This window comes from Camelus bactrianus, chromosome 16, assembly GCF_048773025.1.
Source record: "Camelus bactrianus isolate YW-2024 breed Bactrian camel chromosome 16, ASM4877302v1, whole genome shotgun sequence".
In the NCBI taxonomy this organism is placed as follows: Eukaryota; Metazoa; Chordata; class Mammalia; order Artiodactyla; family Camelidae; genus Camelus; species Camelus bactrianus.
This window is the reverse complement of record NC_133554.1, coordinates 37,566,064-37,581,596: the sequence shown is the minus strand read 5'-3', so window position 1 is coordinate 37,581,596 and position 15,533 is coordinate 37,566,064. Positions and strand designations below refer to the sequence as shown.

Sequence of the window (15,533 nt, the reverse complement as noted above, 5' to 3'; positions counted from 1 at the left end):
TGGAAGAGGTACACAGGGCAGGGTCTGGGTGCAGAGCTCCCATGCCCTCTCCGAGGGCACCACTCTTCCCAGATCTCCACGTGTTCACCAACCCAGAAGCTCTCCAAACCCAGTCCTTCTGGGGTTTTGTGGAGACTGCATTCTAGTCACGATCAATCAAATCACTGCACATTGGCCATTGATTCTACCTCCAGGCCCTCCTTGGAGGTCGGAGGTCAGGAGGTGGGACTGAAAGTTCCAGCCCTCTAATCACCTGGTTGGTTATCCTGACAACCAGCCTCCATCCTTAGGTGGGTCCAAAAGTCACTTCTGTAACATAAAAAAACCACCTTTTGTCACGCTCAACCCTTAGGAAATTCCAGGGATTTTTGGAGCTGTGAGTCAGGAACTGTGGATGAAGGCCAAATATGTATTTCTTATAAATCACAATATTACACCTCCTTTGTCCAATATGATTTGGAGGCATTTGCTCAGGGGAGGGGGGCCACCTGTGTAATGAGTCAGCAAGAGGTGGATCCTTCCTGAGCGTGGCTAGGTGTTGTGGAGTTTGCAGGGCTGCAGAGAGCCTCAGCCTCACAGCCTCAGAGTGCATGTGTTAGGAGTCCCTGTGATCCAGGCAGGGAGTATGGTCTTATGTCCCTTCCTCCAGGAAGGCCTCCTTGATTATCTTTGTCTTCCCTCTGCATTTGGGAGTCACTCATCTGTGTGTTCCCTGTTGGGGTTAGTCCCAGTGGCAGAACGTCTGGAGGACAAGGGCTTGAATCAGCTCCCTCTACCGATCCCTGGACTGGCTTCTCCATAGACTGGGTGCCCCATCTTTGCCTAGAATGAGCAGCTGGTGTCTTGGTGATGTGGGGCATCTGCCTTCCCGCAGACCTACCCTCCCAAGGCTGGTTCATCAGAGGCAGAGCTACCAGGCCGGGCTGAAGCTCTGCCCCTCACGGTCTGCCTGTCGTCCTTCCGCAGGGTGCGAGGAGCTGCTTAAGGACGTGCTGTCCATGGAGAGCGCCGGGACGCTGCCCTGCGCGCCCGAGATCCCAGACTGCGTGGAGCAGGTGAGCAGGGCGGCCTCCTGGGCAGGGGTGGGAGCCTCCCGCCGCCTATCTTGCCCTTCTTGGTCTTCTTGCCTTTGCTTCACCTTTCTGGTGTCAGGGAGGCCCCAGAGCCCTCTCTGAGTGTCCTTTGGCTTTGAAGTCAAGGAATAGATTTTGGAACCAGTGCACTGCGGCCCCTTAGGAAGCCACAGCAGAGGGTGTGGGGGCTGGGGGTCCTCACAGAGCACCTTTACTCTGCCCTGTGATCCCAAGGGGAAACTGAGTCCCAGAAGGAAAGTGGTAGACTTGAGGTCAATAGCAAGCAGGGTAACAATTCTCTTTTCTTCGACACCAACTGGGTGTCTGGGAATTCAATTCACTTCTGATGCTACTGCCCAGAGTTAGTGCAGACCCCAGGGTCAGAGACTCAGTCCCACAAGACATTGGGGACAGCCACAAAGGGGGTGCCCAGAAGGGCTCTGCACTTCTGTCAGGCCAACTACAAATGCGAGGGTTCCCACGACCCCCCTCAGGTTCAGTAGTTCACTAGAAAAACTCACAGAGCTCAGGAAAACACTAGATTTACAATTATTGCTTATTATAAGGGACACAATTCAGGAAAGATGCCCAGGGCCAGGTATGAGGGAGGGGCCTCTCCAGGGCCACCACTTCCCAGCAAGCAGTGTGCTCACCAACCCAGAAACACTGGAGCTCATTGTTCTAGAGTTTCTAGGACCATCTCCAGCCCTCTCGCCTCCTGGAGGTGGGGGTGGGCGGGCCTGAAAGTGCCCAATGTGGAATCACTGGTTTGGTCCTTCTGATGACCAGCCCCCTCCTGAGGCCCCCCTGGGGGCCCCACCTGAGTTACCGCATTAGCATGGACTCAGGTGTGTTTGAAAGGGGCTCCTTACGAATAATCACAATCACTCCTATCACTCAGGAAGTTCTCAAGGTTTTAAAAGCTCTGCTCCTGGAAGTGGGACAAAGGCCACAGTTTTACTGTTTTACTGTCATCATCACCTAATGGTTTGTTTATTAGAAAACTTGGACCATTTTTCCAAACCCTTGCAGCTGCGTCCTACAGACAAATAGGTTAAGATGCCTGGGTTGACAGTCTGAGGGCCTTTCCAGCTGAGACACCCCAGAGCTGGAAGAGAATTATCTTGGTTTCTTATCCAGGCCAGCTCCGAAACCTCTTCCTCAACTCTGGTTGGTGCCTCATCTGGACCCCAAAATGACTATTTTCTATAGCTGAAAGGGGCCAGGACCCCAGAGGTTACTTTGGCCAGTGGAACACCTACCTATTGGAGTCCAGCTGGGTGGTGGGGTCAGGGCTGGGACTGGGTGAGGGGGTCCCTACAGAGGGTCATAATGCCCAGGGCTGCCCAGCAAAATGGTGTCAGAGAAGGCCAAGGCTCAAGGTGGCAGAGACCAAAGCCAGGCAGAGACCAGGTATAGGCCAGAGCCTCCAAGGTAGGGGTCAGGTTGTTGGACCCCAGGGTGCTGTGCCCTGGGATGAGTGAAGAGAGCTGGGCTCCAGGCAGGCACAGAGGCCAGCAGTGAGGGCTCTGGCCTGCCTTGAGGATATAGGGTGAAGATGCATTTGGGCCTAACTCATGGGACCAGGACCAGAGCAGAGGACCCTGGGTACAAGACAAACACTGAGTGTCCCATGAGGTTTTGGGAGTGGACCCTTCGTGTATTGAACAGGAAGCAGGGTAAGGAGGTGGGCGGTGGGGCCCTTCAGAACAGGGTCTACACCCCACTTCAGCCACTGACTAGCCCTGCAAACCCAGGCAAGTCACTCTCCACTCTTTTGAGCCTCAGTTTCCTCAGCTGTCAAAGGGGGCTTGCCTACCAGTCCTGTGAAAATTCAATGAGAAAACAGACTGCTGATACGTGAGAATTGCCTTCCTCCACGTGTGGTGTCTGGGAGATGAGTAGGAGAAACGGTACTGAAGTTGCAGTCTGCATCTTTCTTTTACCTTTGGATACCGGTGTTTCAAAATTACATCAAACTAAAAGCCGACTCGTGAGGGGCTGAAGGTCAGGGTGGAGCCCTGGCCGGGCTTCCCCACTAGCCAGCAGCACCAGGGCTGGGTCCGGTTCCTGCAGCCATGGGCTGCTTTCATGGCCTCCACAGTAGGCCGTCCACACTGGCAGGTGGAGAAAAGGAGAGAAATACTCCTGGAGGAGTCAGCCTCCAAGAGAGCACTCTTCTTTTTAAAGCAAGATGATTTTTTCCAGAATACGAAATCTAGAGATTACAGAAAAGCAGAAAGATCAGGTCAGTCTAATCTCAGCAACCTTGTCGCCCCTCTCCTCTCCTCTCTCGGGACTTTTGGTGTGAGCCCCTCCCGGTGAAGTCTTTTCTGCCCTCCATGTAGGTCTGGTCCTTACAGGTGGCTCAGGTGGCCAGAGCCCAGCAAGGTGGCTGACGATCACTGGACACACTGCGCAGCCTTGGTTGTGAGCCCACTAGACAGGTGGGCAGTGTGGGTAACCGGGGCTCTGTTCCTTGCCATGGGCTCCTGAGTGCTGGGAGGGGGACAGTTCAAAGGCCAGCCTGCTAGGCCAGGGGACTCCTATGGTGAGGGGCTGTGAAGGCCTGGAGGCCCCAGATCCTGTGATGTGAATGAATCCTGTAGGGGGAGCTGAGGGGACCGACCTGGGGCAGGTCCTAATCCTGTAGGCTCGGCCCTCAGTGCCCTGCTGTGTCCCAGCTGTCCCCTAGGGGTCAGCTTGAGACCAGCCAAGCCAAAGGGACCCTGGCTTGTCACTTGGGTCTCCCAGGTACCGCTCTCAGGGAGGGAAATCTGAGGAGTGGTTTAGGACCACGCAGGGATGACAGATGCCCTCAGGGTGAGGGGGAACCTTTGACATGAGCACGTGACAAGTGTCTTGGTTAAAGTAGTGAAACGCTTTGTGTTGCTGGTTGGTGAATGGCTGCAAACTCGGCATCCTGCGGAGCCCGTCCCACTCCTCCTCTCCCAGGCCCCTTGAACCCCTGCTGGGAGCTGCCACTGCAGGGGCTCTGGGCCTGCTGTCCAGACTTGCTGGCCTGTGCAAGTCCGTCTGGGTAGGTGCTGCCTGCACCCCACCCAGCTCTTGAAGTCACTGGCTATCACCCTGCCTGTGTCCTTAGAGCCTATGCCCCAGTACAAAAAGCCTCCTTTAATGGCTTGGTAAACCCAGCTGTTGGCGAGTTTCCCAATGCAGGAGATTTGAGTTCGGTCACAGGGGATGCTGGGTGTCCCTGGTGTCCATGGATCGGCATCCCAAGGCTGAGGTCTCAGGAAATGTCCTGGGAGTCCCTCTGGAGGTTGGCCTGCTTGGTGGGCTGCCCACTGTTCTCCCTTTTTGCAGCCCCCAATCCAGATGGTCTCTGCGGGGTGGGGGCATGGGCAGGTGCATTAGGGCCCCACCCTCAGGCCCCACAGCCCTCTGGGATCCCGGTCCCTTGGTTGTTCTCTGACATGGGCTGGTTAAGAGGGAACCCCATAAAATAAATAGGGTGTCAGGCCACCTTCTCCTCCTGTGTAACTTACATCTCAGTGAACAGTGTCACCATCCACCCAGCCTCCAAGCCAGAAAGTCATCCTTGACACCCTGCATCCAGCCAGCCTGAGTCCCCCAGGCCCCACTCACCCCTGTCCCTCTCCCACGGTGCCTCCCGGCTCCTTGTCATCCCCAGCCTTTCTCTCTCCAGACCCACATCCCACAGTTGCCTCAGGATCTTCCTAAGGAGCTGCTGGGATTGTGTCACCTTCCTCTGTGGCCCCTCATCACCAGTGGGATGAAATCAGCTCCTACCCACTTCTCCAGCCTCGTCTCTCACCACCTCACCTCTCACACCCTGAAACTGGTGACACCCAACTGCACCTTGATTACTGAAAAGGCCCTGTTCTCTCTTGCCTCCCAGACTTTGCACAACGTTTGTCTTTCTCCTGGGATGTCGTCCCACTCACTGTCCCTGGGCTAACTTCTGCTCATCATTTAAGATGTATGTAGGTGCCCCCTCCTCCAGGAAGCCTCCCCTGGTTCCCTCTGCCCCCAGCCTGCACTAGGACCTGCACTGAGCTTCCCTGGGGCCCTGTGCCCTCCATCATCACTACCTTAACCTCACCCTCCAGGACAGCTCCGTGTTCCCCACACAGTGACACCATTTTGGCCTGGTGGTACCAGAGCTTGAGCTGAGCGCATCTCCTTCACACCCAGCACGGGGTCCACAGCGAACATCCTCATCCACACTCCACAGAGGGTTTCTCTAAGTATTTCTAGGATTCAAAATCTAGAAATGGAATTGCAGTATCAAAGGGTATGCAGATTTTATTTTCTAATCTATGGGGCCAAAATTTTCTTCCAAAAAGACAGTACCAATTGTATCATCCAACAGTAGCTGGGAGTGCCCAATTCCTTACCCCTTTGCCAGTCCTGGAAGTTCTCCATCTGCTGGCAGGCCCCCCGCCCCACCACCACTCTTTCCCCTTCCCTTCTCCTGCTTGGAGGAAACTCACTCTCACTTTCATTTGTGTTGCCATTTGGGGTGAAGGAGACCAGCTTTCCTTATGTTCACTGGCCCTTTGGGTTTCTTCTTTTGTGAATTGCCTATTCACAGTCTTTGCCCATTTTCTGTTGGGCTGTTTCTCTTTTCCTTATCGATATATGCAAAATCTATTTATATTCTGTCAGCCTGTATGCATTTTGCTTGTATTTTAATTTTGTTTTTGGTGTCTTTTAGTGTATAGAATTTTCAAGTGTGGATGTAATCATTATCCAACCTTTTATGCCATTTATGTTTGTGTATGATTTTTGTGCCTTCTTTACCTCAAGGCTATAAACATATTATTCTCCTAATTTTTTTTCAAATACTTTTTAGACAAAAAGTGTTTATGCTTAGCTCTTTGATTCACCTGGAGCTTATTTTTCATTTTGGTGAGGGTAATATTTTTATTTTCCAAATGCTGCCAGCTGTTCACATAATTACTATGGAATAGTCCCTCTTTCCACAGTTAGTTGGAAGTTACACCCCTTTATTGTAAGCTAAGTTTCCTTATAACATGGGTCTCTTTCTGGACTCTGGTCTATTGTATTGATCTATTTGTCTACCTACTTCTGAGCCAAAACTACAGTTTTACTATAAAACTACTGCTTTATAGTGTAATATCTGATAAAGCCTCCCCCATCATTCTTTATTTAAATAATTTCTTCATGTTATTCTTACTTATTTTCTCTTCCAGATTACTTTTTTTTTTTTTTGGTCAAAATCTATTTAAAAGCCTACTAGACATTTTGGTTGAAATTTGTAAATTAATTGAAGGGAACTCGGTTTGGAGGGGGTGTTTGTTTTTACCATATTGAATTCTCTCATCCATGAACATAGTATATCTCTTCGTTTATTCTGGACTTCTTTTATGCCCTTCAGGAAAGTTTTATGATTTCCTCAAATAGGTTTTGCACATGTCTTCATTGGGTGACTCTATTTAGAGTTTCTGTTGCTGCTTTGTGTAGGATCTTTTTGCCATAATTTTTCTAATCGGTTATGGCTAGTGTTTAGGAGACCATTTGATTTTTGTTGTTGATCTTGTCATAACAGCCTTACTGAACTCCTTTATTAGTTCTGATAGTTCATTTACAAACTCTTCTCCAACCTGCTTAATCTGTATAACAAGGCAGCCATGTTATTTTTTTCTGCATAAATTTAAGTGGCTACATAATATTTCATTTCAAGAAGACAACTAAATATATTTACTATATAAATATATAATTATTTACTACATAAAACCCAAATGTATATAGTTTCTTATTGTTGGGCACATATATGTATATTTTAAACTAATTTGGGGAATTCACAAAAGCAGTGTTATTCTTGTAGCTAAATCATTCCCCACAGCCGCAGTTGTCTTAGAGTAAGCCAGAGGTTGGCAAATGCCAGTTCTCATGAGCCAAATCTAGCAGCCTGTTTTTGTAAATAAAGTTTTATTGGAACACAGCCATGCCCATCTGCTCATGCTTAGATGGCTGTTTGCCCACCACAATGGTGCAGTTGAGTGGCTGCCACAGAGCTGTGTGGCCCACAGAGCCTAACATATTTACTACCTGCCCTTTACGCGAAAGGTTTGCCAACCTTTAAGATAAATTCTGATTGGTGGAAACTGTTTTATCAAAAGGATGCAAATCTTAACATTTCTAATACATCTGTCAAATTGCTTTCCGGAAAAGTTATCTCACTTACTCTCTCATCAGGATTGTGGTATATTCCTCCTACCCTTTGGGTCCTGGAAGTTCTGCTTTCTCAAATCTTTCTCATGTGAGAGGCAAAAGTTAGTTGCTCTTTGGAATTAAATTATGGTTGAACTTCTGACATTGCGCGTATTGGTCACTAGGAGTTCCTTCTTCATTCTTTGCCCACCCACATTCTTCACCCTAGTTTCTGTGGTTGTATTCATTTCCATTGACTTAAAAGAACTAGAAATCTTAACTTTCGACCATACATACAAGTGTTTTTTTCAGCTTGCCATTAAAAAAACTTGAAGTATAGACAGTTTACAATGTTGTGTTAGTTTCCGGTGCACAGCATAATGGTTCAGTTATACGTATATACATATATATTCCTTTTCAGTTTCTGGTGTACAGCATAATGGTTCAATTATATGTATATGTATATATATATATTCCTTTTCATATTCTTTTTCATTATAAGCTGTTAAATGGTTTTAAATATAGTTCCTTGTTGTCTTATCTATTTTACATATAGTAGTTAGTATCTGCAAATCCCAAACTCCCAATTTTTCATTTATTTTTGACTTTGTTTACCACAGCAAATTAAAAAAAAATTTAAGCCAACTCATTCATGTCTTCCGTTGTGGCTTCCGCCTTCGGTGTAAAGCTTAGAAAACTTTCCAACCCAAGACTGTGAAATGCTTCTGTTTTTCGTTTTCTTTTTTACGTTCAGTTGTTACGGTTAAAGCTTTGATCCACAGAATGAATGTTGATGTCTGCAGTGAGGTAGGGGTCCAGTTTTCCTTTGTTTCTCCTCAGCCCCTCTTCCCCTCCCTCCTGTCCGCCTCGCCTCACGGGAACCAGAAGCTCTTTACAAGGTTAGGCTTAAGTGGTCCCCTGATGGCAAAACAAAGGGAATCAAGACCTCAGCCTGAGCCCAGACTGGCTCTTCTGCTCACATTCACAGAAGGAGCTTTGCCAAACCCAGTCTTGCCAGAACAGGTTTTTGTTTGTTTTTTTTTTTTTTCAAATCTGTCCTGAAAAAAAAAAATCTGCCCTGGGCTGCTCTCTAGAACTGGCCCTGGAGGTGGGTAGGGCCTGAAGGTCCAAGTCCATTATTGTTTAATTTCATACATTCTGAAGTGAGTGTTTCTAAAACCACTTGCAATAATGGCACTTTTAAATTCTAAAAATACTTTTCCTGACAAACAGCGCTCTGATTCAGCTGTGCTGGTGAAGGTGTGGGCGGTGGTGCCATGCTTGCACTGGTGAGGCCGGGTGGGGGGAGGATTTTTCCTAGCTCAGGGAGGGGCCCAACTTGATCCTTTCTGCTTATATAAGGCCCCAGTATTTTTTTTTCTGTTCCAACACCTTCTTCCTTCCAGAGGAAAGAATAATTTACTTATCCCAAGCCTGAGAATCTCTGTAAGAATAGAAAGATCCTTGAGTCATATCTTTGAGAAGTAACTCAATTCTGATTAAACCATCAGTGCTAGGACCGAAGCAGAGCAGACGTGGAAGGCCCTTTTGTTTGTTCCCTGGCCCTGGTCTGCCCTGGACTGTCTGTCCCCCGCCTCCTGTCTCTGACCGTTGTTACCCTAGGTACGCATGGCTGAGCATTCCCGGACTTCCTGAGCCATCTTATACTCCACCTCCTGCCTACTCCAGCCTAAATGCTCAAGTTCACACCTGTCGTTAGAAGTTAAACTCACTGAGTTAGAGTTTGAGCAAACTTGAAAGAGTGATCACTTACATCCCCGTCTTTTTTAAGCCAAGCAGAAGGGGAAAGCTTTGGTTTTATTACCCTGTAGGATACCAATTTTGTGTCTACCCTTGCATCTTCTTTCAGCAGCCTTTCTTTCATTGACTGTACATACGTCGATCTCTCCCATTCTACTTTGAAGCCACTATCCCAACTTGACTCACTAATGAGTTAAGTAAATTTTTGACACAGGTAACTGTCGGAAAACACAAACATACACAATCCCATAAGGACAGATGATGGTTCACACATAAAGTTACATCAGGACAGGTGCTAGTTCTCAGAAATAGCAATGTAAGCCAGTGGGTCTCAACCCTGACTTCACACTGGATTCATGCAGGCTGCTTAGAAAACATACCGATGCCCCAGTCCCTCCTCCCAGAGATTCTAATTCAGTTAGTCTGAGGAAGGGTCTGCTCATCTGTTTTTAAAAGTTCCCCAAGTAATTCTAATGCACACCCAACATTGAAAACCAAGGATCTAAGCCAGGAATTCTCAGATTTTGCTGCATATTAGAATTCCCAGGGAGCTTTTAAGATTCTGGATGCCCAGCTATCCCTCAGACCAATGAACCCAGAACCTCAGTGGGATGTGGCCCAAGCATCAGCACTTTTTAAAGCTCCTCAGGGGATTCCATGAAGCTGTGACCCGTACAGCATCCTGGATTCTGGTCAGTTCACATCAATATTTCTTTCCCTGAGGGTGGAATGCAGAGGCTGGGGCTGGGGGAAGAGAGGGAAGAGTCTTCTACCTTGAAAATGGCGAATGCCTGGCATAGGGTGTGTGTTCAAATGTCAGCTGCCCTTTTCATATTGCCCCAGAAGTGTCCTCTGCGGAGAGTGGTTTGGGACAACAGGGCCCTGGCCCGGGATGTCCATCCCCCATAGAACCCGGCTGCCTGGATGATCAGACTTGGGCAGGGAGCATTCTTAGAGTCCAGTGAGCCATGACAGCCTTCCCAGACAGAGGCTGCAAGGGCCCACGGGGACCCTGGGGCAGGGGCGCTCCCTGTGTCAAAGCCCAAACAGGCATCTCATTAGAGAGTTCCCCGCCTGCCACCCAGTTTTGCAAACTTCTGAGAGCTCAGGTTGCCCCTGCAGAAGGTGTGAGAATGGAGAATGTACTTTTCCTCCACCTTTCAGGACAGCGGTAAGGGCAGTACAATGAATACCCATAGGTCCGGTGCCCTAGTGCACGGTTGTTGACGTCTGGGCAATTTGCTTTCTCTGCATCCGGGTGTGTCTCTGTATACACACTTTTTGGGAGTGGGGCTGGACCACTTGAAAGTTAGTTGCAGACATTATGATTCTTCATCTTAAAATGCTTGACCCTTCCTAAGAGCAAGGATCTCTCCCTGTGTAACCACGATACCGTTATCACCTGTGGGAAGTGTAACACTGATGCAATATATTATCTAACAGAAACTCCATATTCACGCTTTCCCAGTATGTTTATCACTTTACTTTTTGATCTCGGCTCCAACCCAGGATCACACCTTACACTTAGCCATCACGTCTCTTTAGTCTCCATTCATCTAGAATAGTTGACCAGCCTTTTGGTTTTTGCAGCCTTAGTGACATTTTTGTGGACGTTTTTGATGCGTTCAAACCGGTTGCTACAGAAAAGATCCCTCAGTCTGGATTTGCCCATGTTGATTGTCTAACCCTTTGGGGTAATGCAGTTTAAGTCCAAATTAAACACACAGAAATCTGGCCCTGGGTGGCCGGGGCCAGGGAGCAGGTCCCTATCCAGGCTCTTGGGGTAACATGATTTCACCTCCTATCACAGCTAGTCTCAGAGAGGCTTGATTTGAGCCCCTTTTGTTGGGGGGGGGGGGCTACTCCGAACCTGCCAGAAGCCCTTTTAGTCAGATCTTCACCAGGCATTGCTATGCCTCACCCAGGCTGCTCAGAACCCTGGAGAGAGCTCAGGTTTGAGTCCCAGGGGCCGAGGGCAAACTCTGCTCCACCACTTTCACTGTGTGTCTTTGGGCGAGTTGCTTCACTTCTCTGAGCCTTCTTCATGTCTGCATGTGTGATGCGTAACTTGCAGGGTTATGGTGAGAATGAAATGGGGCCATATTTCTAAATGGTCCTGAGAAAAATGGGTCCCCTAGGAAGAGGTGGTTTGGATTATTGTCTTCTCAGTACTACTCAGATCCTTGAGGGGAATCCTGGGTGCACAGGTGACATGGAGAATACCCTCCCTTTGTCATCCCTAGAGCCACCGACTTGCCTCCAGGTGCGCTCACCATAGCTTCCATCCTGGGCTTGTGGACCAGGTGACCCTGCTCTGACAAAGGCCCTGGATCCCAGCACCTCTTGTGGTTCTGGACGCGCCCCACATAGAGCCCCTCCCCTGCAGCGCCCCCTCCTGGATCATTTCCACTGGCCGGCAGCTGATGTACTATAATGCTCATGGGGTGGGGGTAGGAGGCCCCCTGACCTCCCATCCCCCTCTCTCCCCTCTTTAGCTTCTGTTTCCTCCAAATCTGTCTGACCCACTTTCTCACCTCCTTTCTCTCCACTACGCCACCCACTCATGTCTCGGCCCCTCTGTCTGGCTGAAGCACTTTGCGTGGTCACCAGGGACCCCGTCTTGCCCAGTCCTAGCGTCAATTCTCCGTTCACACTTTACTGGAACTCTCAGCCCGTCCTTGGCACAACCATCCTCTCCCTCCTGAGGATGTGTCCCTCTCTGAGCTCTGTTGGCCCCTCCTGCCTCTCAGACGTCTCGGTCCCTAGACTTCTGTCTTCCTCACACTCACTCACCCGCCGGGGGAGCCTGTGGGGTGGGGGCAGGGCTCTCTGTGCACCACCATCTATGGGCCCCCAGCAGTGACTCCCCACTGATTTTGCCTTTGGCTCCAGACCCTTGTATGGAACTGCTGCACCCTGGGCACTAACGTCTAGTGCGGTGTCACAAGGTCCCTTTGGTTCTGCTCCCTCCTCTTAGCCCTCAAAAAGGCCCCGCCACCCACCTGGGTGCTCAGACCAAAGACTGAGCCATGGTCTCTTTCTCTCCTTCCTTATAGGCAACCCATCCACAAGGCCCGTTGGTTTTACCTCCAGGACATGCCCTGGGGTGTCCAGTTCTCTCCACCTCCGTGTTCCACCCCTCTCAGAGCATCACTCCCCCCACCTGGTCGTCTGCATCCTCTCTTGTCTTTCTCCAGATTACAGCCGAGTGGCCTTTTAAACTCTTCAATTATGTCCTAGAACTCCTTCACTTAAGATCCAATCACTTGTCATCTTAGGGCAAAATCCTGAACCCTGACTTCTCACTGTGAGCTCCCGGATTTCACTTTGGCCTGAATCTTTGACCTGAATCTTCCCCACCATCCTCACTGGCCTTTTTTCTGTTCCTCAGACCCCTTGAGCTAGTTTCTTACTTTGCCTTGCTGTCCTGTCTACCTAGAACCCTTGTGCCTCAAATCTTTGAACAGCCACCCTTGCATCCTTCAAGTTTCAGCACAAACATCACCTCCTCAGAGAAGCCTTCCCTGCCTACTCCTCTCAGAGAACCCCTCCCCCACCCCTTCCCCATCACTGTCATAACACCCCGCTCATTTCCTTTAGAGCCTACACCACTGTTTGTCATAATCTTAAAAAAATTTTTTAATTATTATTTTTTAAATGGAGGTACTGGGGATTGAACCCAGGACCTCGTGCATGCTAAGCACACGCTCTACCACTGAGCTATTCCCTCCCCCCGTTTGTCATAATCTTAACTCTCTGTGTGTCTTGTCTGTCTCCCCCACTAGACTGTAAGCCCTGTGGGTGGAGGGCTTTGCCTGCCTGTTTCACTGCTGTGCCCTCCATGCCAAGCACAGGGCCTGGCACGGAGCAGCTGGTAGTACATACTGGATGGATGAATCTCAGCTGTGGAAGGTCAAGTCTGCCAAGGAGGGATGGGCTAGGTTTCATCCCACCTGGGAGCTGTGGAGGGGCATCCCCTTCACATCAAAGGCTGTGTGTACAACCACAGTCAGTGGTGGTGGGGTGCAGGGGGGCAGGCAGGGGAAGAAGCTGAAAGGAAGGGACTCTTTGCCGACTCTGCACCTGGGCTCTGAAACTTTAATATGTGTGTGAATCACTCGGGGCTTAACACAGCACAGACTCTGATTCAGTGGGTCTGGGGTTGCCGGACTGTGTATCTCCTACAGGCCCCCATGTGGCGGTGATGCTCCGGGGTGGTTGGGGATCACACCAGTAGTGCTTTTGGTCACTTGTGGGTCCACTGCCTTCCCATCAGTGCTACGGGAGGATGTGGAAAGAGTCTGGGGGTCCCCCTCCCCATTGCCTCCCACCTCCTGCCAGCAAGTGTTGTTTCTAGCAGTGGCTGTCACCTCCGCATGTGGCAAGGCCCACGTGGTTTCTGTCTCCACATGTCTGCTACCGTGACAGACAAGACATTCTCTCCCAGGAATTGTGCCCAGCCACCTGCTCTGTCACTGCTCTGATTTCTCTTTGTGCGCCTTTCGTTAAGCTGACTTTTGTGGGGCAGGAGGGAGTCAGGCCCCAGTGCAGGACGGGACAGCTGACCTAGCTGGGAATTGGAGGCTGAGGGGTTCCCAAGCTTTGGTTCAGGCACATATGGGCAGACCTGACTAGTCCTGGAGGCAAAGGGTTAATTTTAACTTGGGGTGAGCATGGGCTTTGGGGACTGAGAGTCCTGGCTTTGGATCCTGACCTTGTCACCTGCCACCCTGAGCAAGTTACTTAACCTCTCTCAGCCTCGCTCTCCTCCCTTGCTAAATGGAAGTCGTAATTGGTGTCTTTTGCACAGGGTTCTTGTAAAACTGAGAAATGAGGATGCCTGCAAAGCACTCAGTACAGTGCCTGGAAAACACTGGAATCTCTCAACTCAATGCATAGATTGTGAGACCTATCACGTAGATTGAAAACCTTTGGCCCCAGGTGTGTTGACCAGGTATTGACAGGCAATGCCTGTGTCCCAGGCTGCCCTCAACACCTGCATCCCAGAACCCCACAGCACAGTTAGGAAATCCAGCCCCTGGGGCAGCCTCCGAGAGTTGGGCCAGCCCTACATTAGACCCTTTTCCCAGGGTAGAGAGGGCCTGAGGGCATGAGAACCACACCTGCTGAGCCTGAGGAAGAATGCTCAAATATTTTACAAGAGAGATAAACAGCTGCTCCCATCCTGATCATTGCTACATTCTGTTTCCTGACCAGGGCAATGAAAATAATATGACACAGCACGAGGTCCGATTCTTGAGGGGAACTCTCTGTGAATTCTGTGGGGGTCCCCAGCCAGTTGCTGACTTGCCAAGCCTCTGATTACCAGCACAGTGTGGATGGGCAGGAGGGTTACTTCACAAGTCTCTGCCTCAGAGTCTTGCCTGGCCCCCTGCTTTGTACACTTGCTGTAACCAGTTGGACAGAAAAGGCTCCTTTGACCACAGGGGCATTGCCTCTTTTTTGGTTGATGGAGGTGCTGGGGATTGAACCCAGGACCTCATGCATGCTAAGCATGCACTCTGCCCCTGAGCTATACCACACCTCAACCCACTCCTCGCCCAGGGGGCTCTTCTCACCGCTGATGCTGTGACGTTACATATAGAACCAGCTTTAGAATGGCTACTGTTATCACACCCAGCCCAGGCTTCTTGCTGCGCTGTGACTTGGAACATTCTGGCTTTCCTGGGCGGAATTTTTAATCCAGGCTGAAAGGACCCCTGAGATGGGTGGGCGGTCTGGCACCCAGGCGGAGGCCTGTCAGGGCCTTTATCTGCTGCCGTGAACATCAGCTGATGCCTGGGAAGCGGCTGGACCTCTCTCCATCGGACTTTATCGGCAGAAACTCACTCAGATGTGTGATACAGGGATAAGTATTCCTGAGGACACACTAACCCCATTCCTTTAGATTTTCCATCCCTGGTATCAGGTTCCATGTCAGAAAGCACTGTTTCATCCTGCCGTCTTGCTAAATCCTCTTCACAGACATCTTGCTTTTATTCCCTGGGCTCGGTGTACGGCAACCCTAAACAGAGTATTTCTCCAATGTCCTTAAAATTGCTACTGGAAATCTTATCCGACTTGCTGCTTTGCATGCTTTGATCCAATACATTCTTTTTTGGATTTTTGCACCAGAGGGAAAAACAAGTCTTTCCTAATGAAATGCTTTCCTCCTCTCGTCAGTCGTGATACAACTAACTCCTCGCTCTCCCTTTTTCTTGGTAGTTAGAAAATTAGAGCAGTGGTGAATCAGAAACTTTCAATGTCCCTGCTTTTTCCATGTGGCTAATTTTTGCTTCATTAATCCACCTGTGAATAAGGCAGTCTGACTGTCTTTTGTTGTAAGTGATTCCACAGATGTCAACAACAACAAAAATGGGCGGGGCAGGGTGCAGGAGAGGGTGGGGAGGTGGAGGAGGGGCTTCCGTGCAGCCCCCCAGCCGAGCAACAGATGGAGCATCACCACTGCAGCCTGGCAGTGGGTCCCCTTCTGCGTGCTCGCCGGGCCTGGCCTCCCCAGGTGACCGCACCCTTCAG

The 15,533-nt window shown here is 49.8% G+C and overlaps 1 protein-coding gene across 2 annotated transcripts in view; it reads left to right on the top strand.

Annotated features, from left to right (window-relative positions):
- RAB11FIP4 (RAB11 family interacting protein 4) overlaps positions 1-15,533 on the top strand; it is a 106,798-nt gene that overhangs the window by 29,728 nt on the left and 61,537 nt on the right. For both annotated transcript variants that reach the window (XM_074343080.1, XM_074343079.1), the window contains exon 3: positions 967-1,055. In XM_074343080.1, the coding sequence (XP_074199181.1) occupies positions 967-1,055 (89 nt within the window). The remainder of the gene's footprint in view (positions 1-966; positions 1,056-15,533) is intronic.